The sequence below is a fragment of the Carassius gibelio genome, chromosome B12 (genome assembly GCF_023724105.1).
Source record: "Carassius gibelio isolate Cgi1373 ecotype wild population from Czech Republic chromosome B12, carGib1.2-hapl.c, whole genome shotgun sequence".
NCBI lineage: Eukaryota > Metazoa > Chordata > Actinopteri > Cypriniformes > Cyprinidae > Carassius > Carassius gibelio.
Window position 1 is genome coordinate 19,084,256 of NC_068407.1, and position 12,249 is coordinate 19,096,504.

Genomic DNA, 12,249 nt, shown 5'->3' on the forward strand with positions numbered 1-12,249 from the left:
AGGCACGGAGGAGAATGAGCTCATGAGAATACGTGAGAATATCCTCTCTTAATCTCCCTTCTTGCCATCTATAGCCCCTTCAGAAATTAATCTGGCTTAAATGGCAAGGCATACGCAGCAGCAGATCAGGCTGTGGCTTTGTTACACACAATGGTGTTGCTTTAAGCATATCAGGATGATCTGCTAAGAGACTTGGATGGAGGCAAGGGCCTTTCTCCTGATCAGGTAGCTGCGCCGCACCGCGGAGCTCTCTCCATGCTAACAAAAGCAGGCTGCCTCCACCATGGGCGGGACTATGGCGGCCCTAGTGGCAGTGGAGAGATGTCTGTGGATGACATTGGGAAGAATGCTTCTGAGCTTTTCGGTATATCCGTTGAGATGGTGATCGAGAAGTTCAGGGAGGCGAAGGCGTCCTCTGCTGCTTTCAGATTCTTCATTCCACGAAGGTCCAGGTCTTAGCCGAACAACATAGGGGTCCTGGCCTGTCTCGATCTGAGGATCAAAGACGGGGACAGAAGGCTAGAGTCGTGACTCGCGCTCCTCCCCCACCTGTGGGCAGTGGTAAGAGGAATCATGGGTCATGAGGAGGTAAGCAAAACCTAAGGGATATGATCCAGATAAGGTAGCGTTCTCTTCCTATTCAGAGTGATACAGAGGAATCTACTCGTTCCCTTCTGCTTTTATCCTCCCCTTCCTAATTCCCCTGTAACCACCAGTTCTCCACCTGATTGAGGTTAGGTGGAAACCTCTCGCATAACAGTCTCCTATGCTGGACCTATAATGTTTTGAGCTGGTTTATGTTCATAGCAACCACCTTATTGAAGGTCCGGACTAAAAAGAGGTGCCCCTTGAGCGGGGCTCCAGCGCAGGAGGGTGGGTGAGTATGTAAAGCTCTCTGTATATACTTATGTGTATTAAATTGCTGGTGGTTATGTGTCTACTAATAAACTCTGTGAATTTCCTTTGCAGTGGTCATTTACAGTGTTTACTAAACACTCGTCAGCACCAGCTATCTGGCTTCATGTTCCGGTATTAGGTGGCTGAGATCACAGGCTTCTGAGGGAGCCTCCTTGATCATCAGGCCTGGCACAGCACTGCAGGGAATTTCATTAATGTCTGGCCAGTTCACCCTGAGGGGTCTCCTGGCCACATCTATGAGGCAATGGTGCTGTCGCATCTAGCGGGAAGTGGAGGTGGCAGTTACAGAAGTCTTCTTGTATATGCTGCCTCAGGTGATGCGCCCCTTGCCCGAGGTTTGTAAAATTTAGCTTGCCTCTCCCATGCGATTCAGCACCTCTGCGATGCTTAGGAACCTTTAGGTACACACGCCAAGCTTTGTGTACTTTTTCAAAACCACATGATGGTCAGTGTGCATGTGAACACTTTGCACACTTTCTAAAATCCACATAAGTGGTAAGTGTGCACGCAAATCTCTGCGCAATTTCTGAAATCCTGTACTGCAGTGGTTTTCAACCTGTAGGCCGCGGCCCCAGTGGTTCGCGGTGGTATTGCAGGTGGGCCATCAATTACAATTAAAAGAAATACTAATATTGTTAATATATGTAAAAATGTCTAAGTCATAACATAATAACATCATTTCATATATTTAAAATTACATAGCAAAAAATAAATATTAAACTGTAACTATGCTTCCACTATTCAAGCTCGCTAATTGGTTTAAGAATAAACCGCCAATTTATCTTAGATATTTTTGCTGCATATGTGACAGAACAACAGCAGTTGTGCCAAGCCGTGCCAGCCCAAGTTATTTTCTGTTCATTGCCAGTTCATTCAATAAAAACAGTTAACAATCTAGCTCCTGAGTACTAAGTTATTAACCCAACAATAGCTGGGTCAGTTAATTTTTTTGCAGTGGGTCGCGCCAAAAAAAGTGTTTGGTTGTGTGGGCCGCGAGTTGAAAAAGGTTGGGAACCACTGCTGTATGGTAAGGGTTACATGCTCCACCTCCTTCCCTTTCTTGAGATGATTAGACCTTGGTTCCTTGGGCTCCATTCAGCTAGAGTGAATTTATTTATAGAATTCACGCATTGCTTCCCTCAACATGAGGGACTATTTGGGTGATTCTCGTGGTAGTTTAGCAGCGCTCCCCTTAAGGGACGCCTATGAGCACGCTACTCTGAGCTCGGAGTTCTCCTCTCATATGAGACTGAGTTCTCAGTTTTTTTTCCCCAGAGTGCTGCAGTATTGTTTCCATAGATCGAGTTGATGACTCTCAAACATACTGTTTTGAGATGCACTATTCCATCTATGAGCTGCTCTATCAGAGTGCAACGAGAGCCCCTCCTTAGAACAGTATTTTAAAATCTACGCTATGGTAAGTGTGCACGTGAAGTATTTGAACTGAAATCCACTATGTGTTAAGTTTGCACGCTAGTATTCTGCATTCTTTCTAAAATCCTATATGGTGAGGGCTTTACGCGGTTGCTTCGTGGCCTTTCATGAGTTGGTAAAAGCCCCATTCATTTTGGGTGCCACTCCACCTATGTATCCGCGGATACCGATCTAAACAGGGTGTTGCTACTAGAGAACTGTTCAGACAGTTCTTTCAGCAAGCTTATGCGTTAGCTATCGGTAGCCCCTGTGTGACAGACAAGACTTGGTAGAAAATGCTAGGTTCTTAGCCATATCCCTTTTAAGGAATCTTTCCTGATTCCAAGTGAAATGGTAGAGTTGGTACTTAGTGCTCTCTATGATTCTGGCCTATACTCCCCTCAGCATGGCGGCTTGGGTGTACTGTTCCCCATAGCGGCCCCTAGAGGACGCAGTTCGAAGTTCCCTTGAAAGGGAACGTATCAGGTTAAGCATGTAACCATGGTTCCCTGAGTAGAAAACAAGACACTGCATCCTCTAGCTCCCTGCCATGCTTCGGATGCAAGCTTCAGATGAAGAAGGGAATGACGTGTTCTCCCAGTGCCTGTTTATGGTCGCAATGGTAGTGACTTCAGAGGCTGTAGCCGGACAACTAGTTGGTGTTTTTTCAATGTAGGCTTAAGATATGGGTCATGCCGAGGTGTTCCCCATAGCGGCCCCTAGAGGACGCAGTTTCTTGTTCCCTACTCAGGGAACCATGGTTACATTCGTAACCTGAGATATTTCCTTGCATCTTTCCTTACATTATCACTATGCTTAACTTTTTTGCATGTAGCATAATGGCCTGTTTAACCTTTGTGGCGAGTGGAACAAATGGAAGACACAGTGGGTGTAACGCCAGGCCTCTGAGAGGGTTTTATTGAAATAAAATAGCCAGAACGGAATAAATGTGTCCAGAGGGAAAGGGTGTTCAAAATAAACAAGGGATCTTGTGTGCTTGTCGTGCTGCATGATTCATGAAGGTCAAGTAGTATTCAGGAAGGAATGGTTAAAGGTTTACTAACCAAGTCACTGCAACAGCAGGGCAAAAATCATGGTAAAAAGCAAGGCATAGCTGCTTGTCATTGGGTTATAAGTGTGTCCATCTGACCCGTCCTTCTTAATGCGACAGCCAATCAGATATTGTCTTGGGTGGGACCTACGCCCTGTTCTCCGGTTCTTGCATGCAATATGCGTAATGTCCACGTGATCGCGTGTGTCCAAACTCCTGAGAGTTTAGTTTAAACGCTTTAATAAGCAAACTTAATAGTTTAAATATGGTGCATCCTATACACATCTACTTTATATCAAAATTCTAGAAATCATTTACCCATCAAGTAGGTACCAAAACACATAATACTTCCCATAGTTGAAGTGGAAGTAAATAAGGATTTAGCCGTGATAAGTGTTTAACACACAAAATTAACTTGAGTACTATAAAGCATGCATAATACAGAGAATACACATCTATGAGGCAACTTCTGGTGATTAGTTCCTATAACTGAGGTAGAAAACCCTACGAATAGGCTGTAATAAAAGTTAAACACACAGAAAGAATTCCACAGGTTATATAAAACATACTGGTAATCAATTCAGCTTATTGGAAACAATTTTTAGACCGTTGTTTGTATTAAACCACAAGTGGGTTAAATTTCAGTCTATTGGTTTTGGAGACAAAGTCTCTGGAATTTACAGCTGCAGAAAGGAGGTGTTCCCTGGTTTAAGGTTTTTGGTGATCCTGGGCCATAGGAATGCCTTAGCATCCTTCGTTTTCTGATAAGGCTGGGGATTTATGCATTGGGGTCACCACAAGGTTTCTTGGCCATTTGGTCTTAAGGTTGGGAAACAAGGAGAAAACTTTTCCTGCTCTCCTGGCATCGCTGGTATGAGATTAGACCGGCACAAAAAGGGAAAGGGGGGTGACATCTCCTTTAGCCATTTCGGCACCATGACTGTGTTTTATGACGCACTAATGGCTCGATGGGGAATCGTTCCGAACTGTGGCATGGGGTGTTGGTTTCTTTACTGTTCAAGGGAACATTCCTACATTGCTGTTGATGCTTTTTATAAATAAAATGTTTTTATTGTAATATACAGATTAAGTTTAACATGAAATACTAATTTTCAACACTTAAAAAAAAAAGTTGATGACCGAAAAGAGGAAAAACCAAAGTGAAGTATCTTCTTTTTTTCACCCTGTCATTTATTTACTTTATAACAGTTAATAAATATCGGTTCTGCACATCAGTTATCAGGCACATAAACATGCAAATAATTGGTATCGGTATCGATTATTAAAAATCTATATCGGTTGATCACTACTTTTTTTGAACTGTTTTTGCTGTGTTGTGGGAAGACATTTTGAACATACAAAATGAAACTTTAAAAAAAAAAACAATCAAAATGGTTTTTAACCCTCATCTGGGTCAACAAGACCTGAAAAGTACAGTAAGAAATAAACTGACTTAATTACCAAAAAAAAGTAGCACATGGAAAATGTCTTAATAGCTTAACAGAACCATTAACTAAAAGTGAAATTATGAACTAGTATTTCCATTTATACAAAATGTAATTTAATATATTACACTTTGAAAATACACTGCTTAGTAAGAATGACTGTGATATCTTCTTTACAGAAAAGAAGAGAATGCAGAAGAAGTTAAATCAGTGATGGCACCTCCACCTTCAGCAACAGACTGTAATTACGGAGAGACTGTTTTCTCCTTCGCTGACATCAAACACCAGTAAATTGGGTTTTATATGATACGTGCATTAATATAAGATCTCTGTAGACAAACATGTCTTTATCCATTATCTTCTTAAAATATTTAGCAGTGAAGGCGATCACGAGGACTCAAATAACATCAGGCGTCCAACAAAAGGTATGTTTTTTATTTTAAAACCCACTGGACTGATTTTGTTTCCAGTTCTTGATCTGGTTGGCCAAAATAGGTCTTTCTTATTGGCTTCCCTGTTAACTCCTTCCTGTAAGCAGGTACTGCTACAAGTTTCCGATCCAAGAAGATCCCATTTTGGGTTTCCCGGTGGAAGCAGTTCTGGTACGCCCCTGTCACTTCATTCATTGGCAACGTTGTGACGTACTTCCTCTTCCTGTTTCTGTACGCCTACGTGCTATTGGTCGACTTCAAGCAGCCTCCGCCTGAAGGCCCTGCTGCTTCTGAGTATGTGCTGTATTTCTGGGTGTTCACGATCGTCTGCGAGGAGATTCGAGAGGTAGATGCTGCATTTCTCAAATTACTTCCTGGTTTTCCTGTACAATATATCAAACAAGTGATGCAATGAAATAATTTTAATTCAAGTATAATGATTATTTTTTTGGTTCTCTTTCATTCCCAGACATTCATTGTGGGGAATAAGAAGTTTTGTCAGAGGTTGATGCTGTATATTCAGGATGTTTGGAATAAGTTTGATGTTCTTGCCATTTCCCTCTTTATTGCTGGATTGTGCTGCAGGTAATGCTTGACAGTCCACTAAAATATTTAGCAACGCTAAATTTTAATAAGAAATATGTTGTGAGCAGCAAATCAGTGTATTAGAATGATTTCTGAAGGATCACCTGACACTGAAGACTGGAGTAATGATGCTAAAACTATATTCTTTCCTACTTTTATGCCTGTTTTAGGATGTTCCGTTTTTCATTCAACATGGGACGCGGTATACTGTGTATGGACTACATGGTCTTCACGCTCCGACTCATCCATATTTTTGCCATTCACAGACAGCTGGGTCCCAAAATCATCATACTTGGCAAAATGGTGAGACAATCAGAGAGCCGATCAAAGTGATAATTAAGCTCTATAGATGCCATCCAGCAAAAATCATTATGTACAGTGCTTAAAGTTCTCCGGCACCGTGACGGATTTCCGGCGTGCAGCATTTGGCTGCAAAAAAAAGAATCATACATTAAAAAAAAAAAAAGTCTTGTTGAGTATCACTTTTGAGTTCCTGAGTTCACCTAACAATGGTAAGAGAGGAGCAGCTTTCACTCTCAACCAATCTAACATTACTAGCCAATCAGAATGTTTTGCTCTTATAAACACGAGACGCATGTAGTATCCAACTGCGGAGTCGCAGCCCTGATGAATGGAGAAGCACAACAAAAAGCTGTGAGGCGCAAAGGCCAGTGATGTCCATCTAGCACGTATTTACATAGAAAAGCTAATTATGAAGCAGTGGAGCTTTGTAAAGAGCTCTGATTAAACATGTCATCTCCATAAGAACGATGTGATTGCCAGAACACATTTACCGGGATTTTTTAAATGTCCTGTTCACACATGATCTATTAATGGTAACTTCTCTGTATATGCTGTATATGCTGTGAATGTGAATTAACATTCATCTTGAACAACAGTGTGCATTATCTCATTAAATTTGTAACGTAAATAATTCATAAATCTTTGCCAACACAGGATAATACACCAACATATGTCTAAATATGCCATTTAGGTACATATGTATTGTACATCACAATTCTGCATGTGGCCAAAAATCGTTTAATCACGCTGTACAGTGAAATGTCATCAGGCCGTTGGCGCCTTCTGCGAGTGTTTTAATACATAATGTGCTTAAGTTGGTTATGTTCATATTATTTATAGGCATATTCCATTATTTTAAATGTGTTGTTCAATGCAATCATGAGCCAACTATTATTGCATCATCGTTGGTTTATACAGGTCCTTCTAAAAAAATTAGCATATTGTGATAAAAGTTCATTATTTTCCATAATGTAATGATAAAAATTAAACTTTCATATATTTTAGATTCATTGCACACCAACTTAAATATTTCAGGTCTTTTATTGTTTTAATACTGATGATTTTGGCATGCAGCTCATGAAAACCCAAAATTCCTATCTCAAAAAATGTGCGTATTTCATCCGACCAATAAAAGAAAAGTGTTTTTAATACAAAAAAAGTCAACCTTCAAATAATTATGTTCAGTTATGCACTCAATACTTGGTCGGGAATCCTTTTGCAGAAATGACTGCTTCAATGGAGGCCCAGGATGCTTCGATAGCGGCCTTAAGCTCATCCAGAGTGTTTGGTCTTGCGTCTCTCAACTTTCTCTTCACAATATCCCACAGATTCTCAATGGGGTTCAGGTCAGGAGAGTTGGCAGGCCAATTGAGCACAGTAATACCATGGTCAGTAAACCATTTACCAGTGGTTTTGGCACTGTGAGCAGGTGGCAGGTCGTGCTGAAAAACGAAATCTTCATCTCCGTAAAGCTTTTCAGCAGATGGAAGCATGAAGTGCTCCAAAATCTCCTGATAGCTAGCTGCATTGACCCTGCCCTTGATAAAACACAGTGGACCAACACCAGCAGCCGACATGGCACCCCAGACCATCACTGACTGTGGGTACTTGACACTGGACTTCAGGCATTTTGGCATTTCCTTCTCCCCAGTCTTCCTCCAGACTCTGGCATCTTGATTTCCGAATGAAATGCAAAATTTGTTTTCATCCGAAAAAAGTACTTTGGACCACTGAGCAACAGTCCAGTGCTGCTTCTCTGTAGCCCATTTCCTGCACACGCCTGTGCACGGTGGCTCTGGATGTTTCTACTCCAGACTCAGTCCACTGCTTCCGCAGGTCCCCCAAGGTCTGTAATCGGTCCTTCTCCATCTTCCTCAGGATCCGGTCACCTCTTCTCGTTGTGCAGCGTTTTTTGCCACACTTTTTCCTTCCCACAGACTTCCCACTGAGGTGCCTTGATACAGCACTCTGGGAACAGCCTATTAATTCAGAAATTGCTTTCTGTGTCTTACCCTCTCGCTTGAGGGTGTCAATGATGGCCTTCTGGACAGCAGTCAGGTCGGCAGTCTTACCCATGATTGCGGTTTTGAGTAATGAACCAGGCTGGGAGTTTTTAAAAGCCTCAGGAATCTTTTGCAGGTGTTTAGAGTTAATTAGTTGATTCAGATGATTAGGTTAATAGCTCGTTTAGAGAACCTTGGGTTTTCATGAACTGTATGCCAAAATCATCAGTATTAAAGCAATAAAAGACCTGAACTATTTCAGTTGGTGTGCAATGAATCTAAAATATATGAAAGTTTAATTTTTATCATTACATTACGGAAAATAATGAACTTTTATCACAATATGCTAATTTTTTGAGAAGGACCTGTATATAAATAGTCATACTAAAGCCTGGTTTTCACTTAGGTCTGTTTTTGTTACTAAAAAATATCAGATTACTCAGTTGTTAAAATAATCAGATTACTTGATTACCAAAATAATCATTAGTTACAGCCATAGATTAGTTAAAATATTTTTAAATACAACTGCTTTGTTTAACTTTTAGTAATTAAAAGACAAATATTTTGTCATTGAAAATTTCTTTAAAAATAGTATTAAATTATTGTCATGTTCTATTGAACCAAGTATCTGTATTTTGTCTCATCTGGTGAGTTAAATGGATTGTCACACCCATAGTGTCGATAAGTGGTGATATAGCTCATAATTTTCCAAGTGTATGAAACAGCTTTCATTCTTCAGGTCAACCACATATTCATGAAAATGAAAATCAGTTTGAATAAATAAAGCAATAACTTTGCCATAGTATCCTTTGAAATGTTAAAGTTGCCGCAGTCACTGCATGTGCTGCCCCATCCCCAGAAAAAAGTTCAAGCTCAGGTTTTTTTTTTTTTTTGCTTTAACCCCTGTTATGTATGCAATGCATTACCATAAAATCAAGACCTCCCCAGGAAAGCATCCTGAAAAATAAAGATTAATTTCATGCTTTTAAAAGCCCTCCAAACCTTAAAGACTTCTACACCACTAAAATCCCATTGTGTCAACTGTTTACAGATAAAAAATGCTTAAAATTAAATTTAAACAAAAATTAAAGTAACAATTGGAGACATTTCACATCTCACTCCTTTTTTTATTTCTTATGAATGAACCACAGATAAAGGATGCATTCTTCTTCTTATTCTTCCTGGCGGTGTGGCTGAGTGCGTATGGAGTGGCCAATCAAGCTCTATTGTACCAATACGACCCAAGCCCTGACAGAGCATTTCGAAGAGTCTTGTACAGACCATATTTGCATATATTTGGACAGATTCCTGTGGAAGAAATAGACAGTATGTTCACTTCTGATTTACACAGAAATAGTTCACCTTAAAATTAAAATTTTCTTCATTGAAATAGATTTGGAGAATGGATCCAATCGATCCACTGCAGTGAATGGGATGAGAGTCCAAGCAACTGAAAAAAAAATTAAAAATCACAATATTTAACAAATAAGCCACACTACTCCATTCCATCAGTTAACATCTTGTGAAGCAAAAAGCTGCATGTTTGAAATTAAATAATTAAATTCTGACGGCACCCATTCTCTGCAGAGGATCCATTGGTGAGCAAGTCAAGTAGTGCTAAACTTCTCCAAATCTGTTTTGATGAAGAAACAAATTCATCTATATCTTGGATGGCTTGAGGATGAATACTTATCCACTTTAGGCTGAACTATTCCTTTAAATTTACAACTAATAATATTTCACAACTTTGTTAACATCCATTGACGATATTGTATCTGTGTGTGTTAAGCTGGAAAGAATTGGGATAGAGACTGCACAGATAATCTGACACTGATTAATGAAGGGAAAGAGCCATGTAGAGACACCAGCCACAACTGGCTTGTGGTCATTTTGCTGGTCGTATTCCTGCTAGTCACCAACATCCTTCTAGTCAACCTGCTCATCGCTACATTCAGGTATTTGTTTTAGTCATTCATCTGCTGTATGTAGCCATCAAATTATCCATCCATCCATGTATTTCTATTCTCTTTGTGTTTGTTTCTGTAGCTACACCTTCTCTAAGGTTCAGGAGCGCAGCGACACATACTGGAAGTTTCAGCGGTATAATCTGATAGTGGAGTATCATTCCCGTCCAACACTCGCTCCACCGTTCATCATCCTATCCCACATCAACCTCTTAATCAAAAGAAACTTACGCAAAGTTCCATCCACCAAAATCCACCGATTTGGTAAAGTTAGAAATTAACTGCAGTTCAAGCAGACTTGTTGAAGATGAAATGTGATGTAAAGTAAAAAATTGTGCATTTGCATTTTATAATAGCACTGCAGTTAAAGGGTAAAGATGCTAACAAGCTGGTGAAATGGGAGACCTTCCAGAAGGAGAATTTTCTGACTATCGAGAGCAAAAAACAAAGAGGGACTGACTCTGAGAGGCTAAAGCGCATGACTGCTAAGTAAGTCAATCAACCTTCTGAAATAAGAATTTGATGTTCCTTAAATGATGAATTATTTGAATATTTATCTGGGACAGTTTAATGCTCAGGAGCATTCATTTTGCCCGTAAATATTGAAAATGTGTCACTGTAAAGTCTAATGTTTAAATTGTCCATGATTATCAGTCGAATGTGTTATGAGCAAAGTGCAGAGTGTTCAGGGTTTCAAAACATGACTTAGTCGGGATGAGATACAGAGCTGTTTGCAAATATCCCGCCTTTGTAGTCTGTGATGTGTGCTAGGCCTTGCCACATTTTCCTTGAGTCATGGGCAGCATAGTAAGATTACAACAAAAAAAACAACTATTATTTGGTGCAGATGGTAATTTTATATGGCTTAAAGTTAGTTGAAATTCTGATACAATGAGGGTTGAAAAAGTAAAAGCCTTTTTACCTGCTGAAAAAAGTCAGATAAATCAAATCAAAATGTGATCAGAAATTGTTGTTCATCAGATTTAAGCAGAATGTTGATGTGATGTGTGTTTCAGAGTGGATGGTATCATTAAACAGGTTGGTGAGATCAGAGATGTTGACCGCAGACTGCGAGCACTAGAATCCGATGTAAGGGCACATGATGTGATATCTGTAATATGCTGCATATCAACTATATCTAGCTGTTGTTGATAGATGAATGCTCCCCTGTGTTCAGATGGAGTTCTGTACGTCTTCTCTTCAGTGGATTATGGAAGCTCTGTCTCAGAGCAGTACAGTGAAGAGCCCTAAATCACACCCGACTCGCAAAGGTACCCCTCATATATATTTTAGCATGATGTTTCTTTCATGCTAAAATAATAAGCGATCATTTAAGAGAAGGGTTCAAATAAATAAATAAATGAAGGAAAGTTCCCCTGAGATTCTAAATTAATATTTCTATCATTTAAGAGCATATTCGCATATTCATGGTTCTCTGATTTTAGTAGTCACTTTATATGCAAGGATAAATATAAAATATTTCATATTTTTTTAGTACTTTTTATATTAAAACTATCTATATTGCTGTCTGTCTGCATAAACATTTTAATTGCAATTATATTTTCATGAGTTGAACTGTTGATATTATTATTATTGCTTTTAATTATAAAAAGAACAACAAAAATATACTAGTTGTAAACTACAATTTGTCAACAACCAGGGGCCCGTTCTTCGTACTTCGCTTATTACATCTGATATGAAATATCCCATCCAAGATGATATCATCACTCTAATCAGGATCTGGCTAATTCGGTTCTTCGAACGCAACCTGTTGTTGATGATTAGGATGACTGGACTGAGTTATCTGAGATAATTGCGTGTTCATTGGTTGGTTTAAAAGGGGCTATGTATCGATACTCCACACCATGATCAGCAATGCAGCGATTGGCTGGCAGCAAGATGGCAACCTCATGACATCATACAATAAAAAAGACACCTGGCGAAAAACTTGACAAATTTCTGGACTTTTATAAAGAAACCAAGCAAACAAAACTAAATAAATGTTATAATAGATAAATGAAATGTGCACTGTTTTTATTATTATTATTATTTTACATGATTTAAAATTATTTTGACTCACAATTTATAATATTATACAATAATAAAGACTTTACATTTTTATTTCAATGTAGTAAT

The 12,249-nt window shown here is 39.3% G+C and overlaps 1 protein-coding gene across 4 annotated transcripts in view; it reads left to right on the forward strand.

The window, feature by feature from the left end:
* LOC127968945 (transient receptor potential cation channel subfamily M member 4) overlaps window positions 1-12,249 on the forward strand; it is a 51,606-nt gene that overhangs the window by 36,870 nt on the left and 2,487 nt on the right. For 2 of the 4 annotated variants that reach the window (XM_052570442.1, XM_052570444.1), the window contains exons 17-27: window positions 5,007-5,114; window positions 5,203-5,252; window positions 5,363-5,604; window positions 5,728-5,843; window positions 6,014-6,146; window positions 9,301-9,475; window positions 9,939-10,104; window positions 10,196-10,377; window positions 10,470-10,602; window positions 11,130-11,202; window positions 11,291-11,384. In XM_052570442.1, coding sequence (XP_052426402.1) covers window positions 5,007-5,114; window positions 5,203-5,252; window positions 5,363-5,604; window positions 5,728-5,843; window positions 6,014-6,146; window positions 9,301-9,475; window positions 9,939-10,104; window positions 10,196-10,377; window positions 10,470-10,602; window positions 11,130-11,202; window positions 11,291-11,384 — 1,472 coding nt within the window. The remainder of the gene's footprint in view (window positions 1-5,006; window positions 5,115-5,202; window positions 5,253-5,362; window positions 5,605-5,727; window positions 5,844-6,013; window positions 6,147-9,300; window positions 9,476-9,938; window positions 10,105-10,195; window positions 10,378-10,469; window positions 10,603-11,129; window positions 11,203-11,290; window positions 11,385-12,249) is intronic. The other 2 variants (XM_052570443.1, XM_052570445.1) reach the window with 1 other exon arrangement.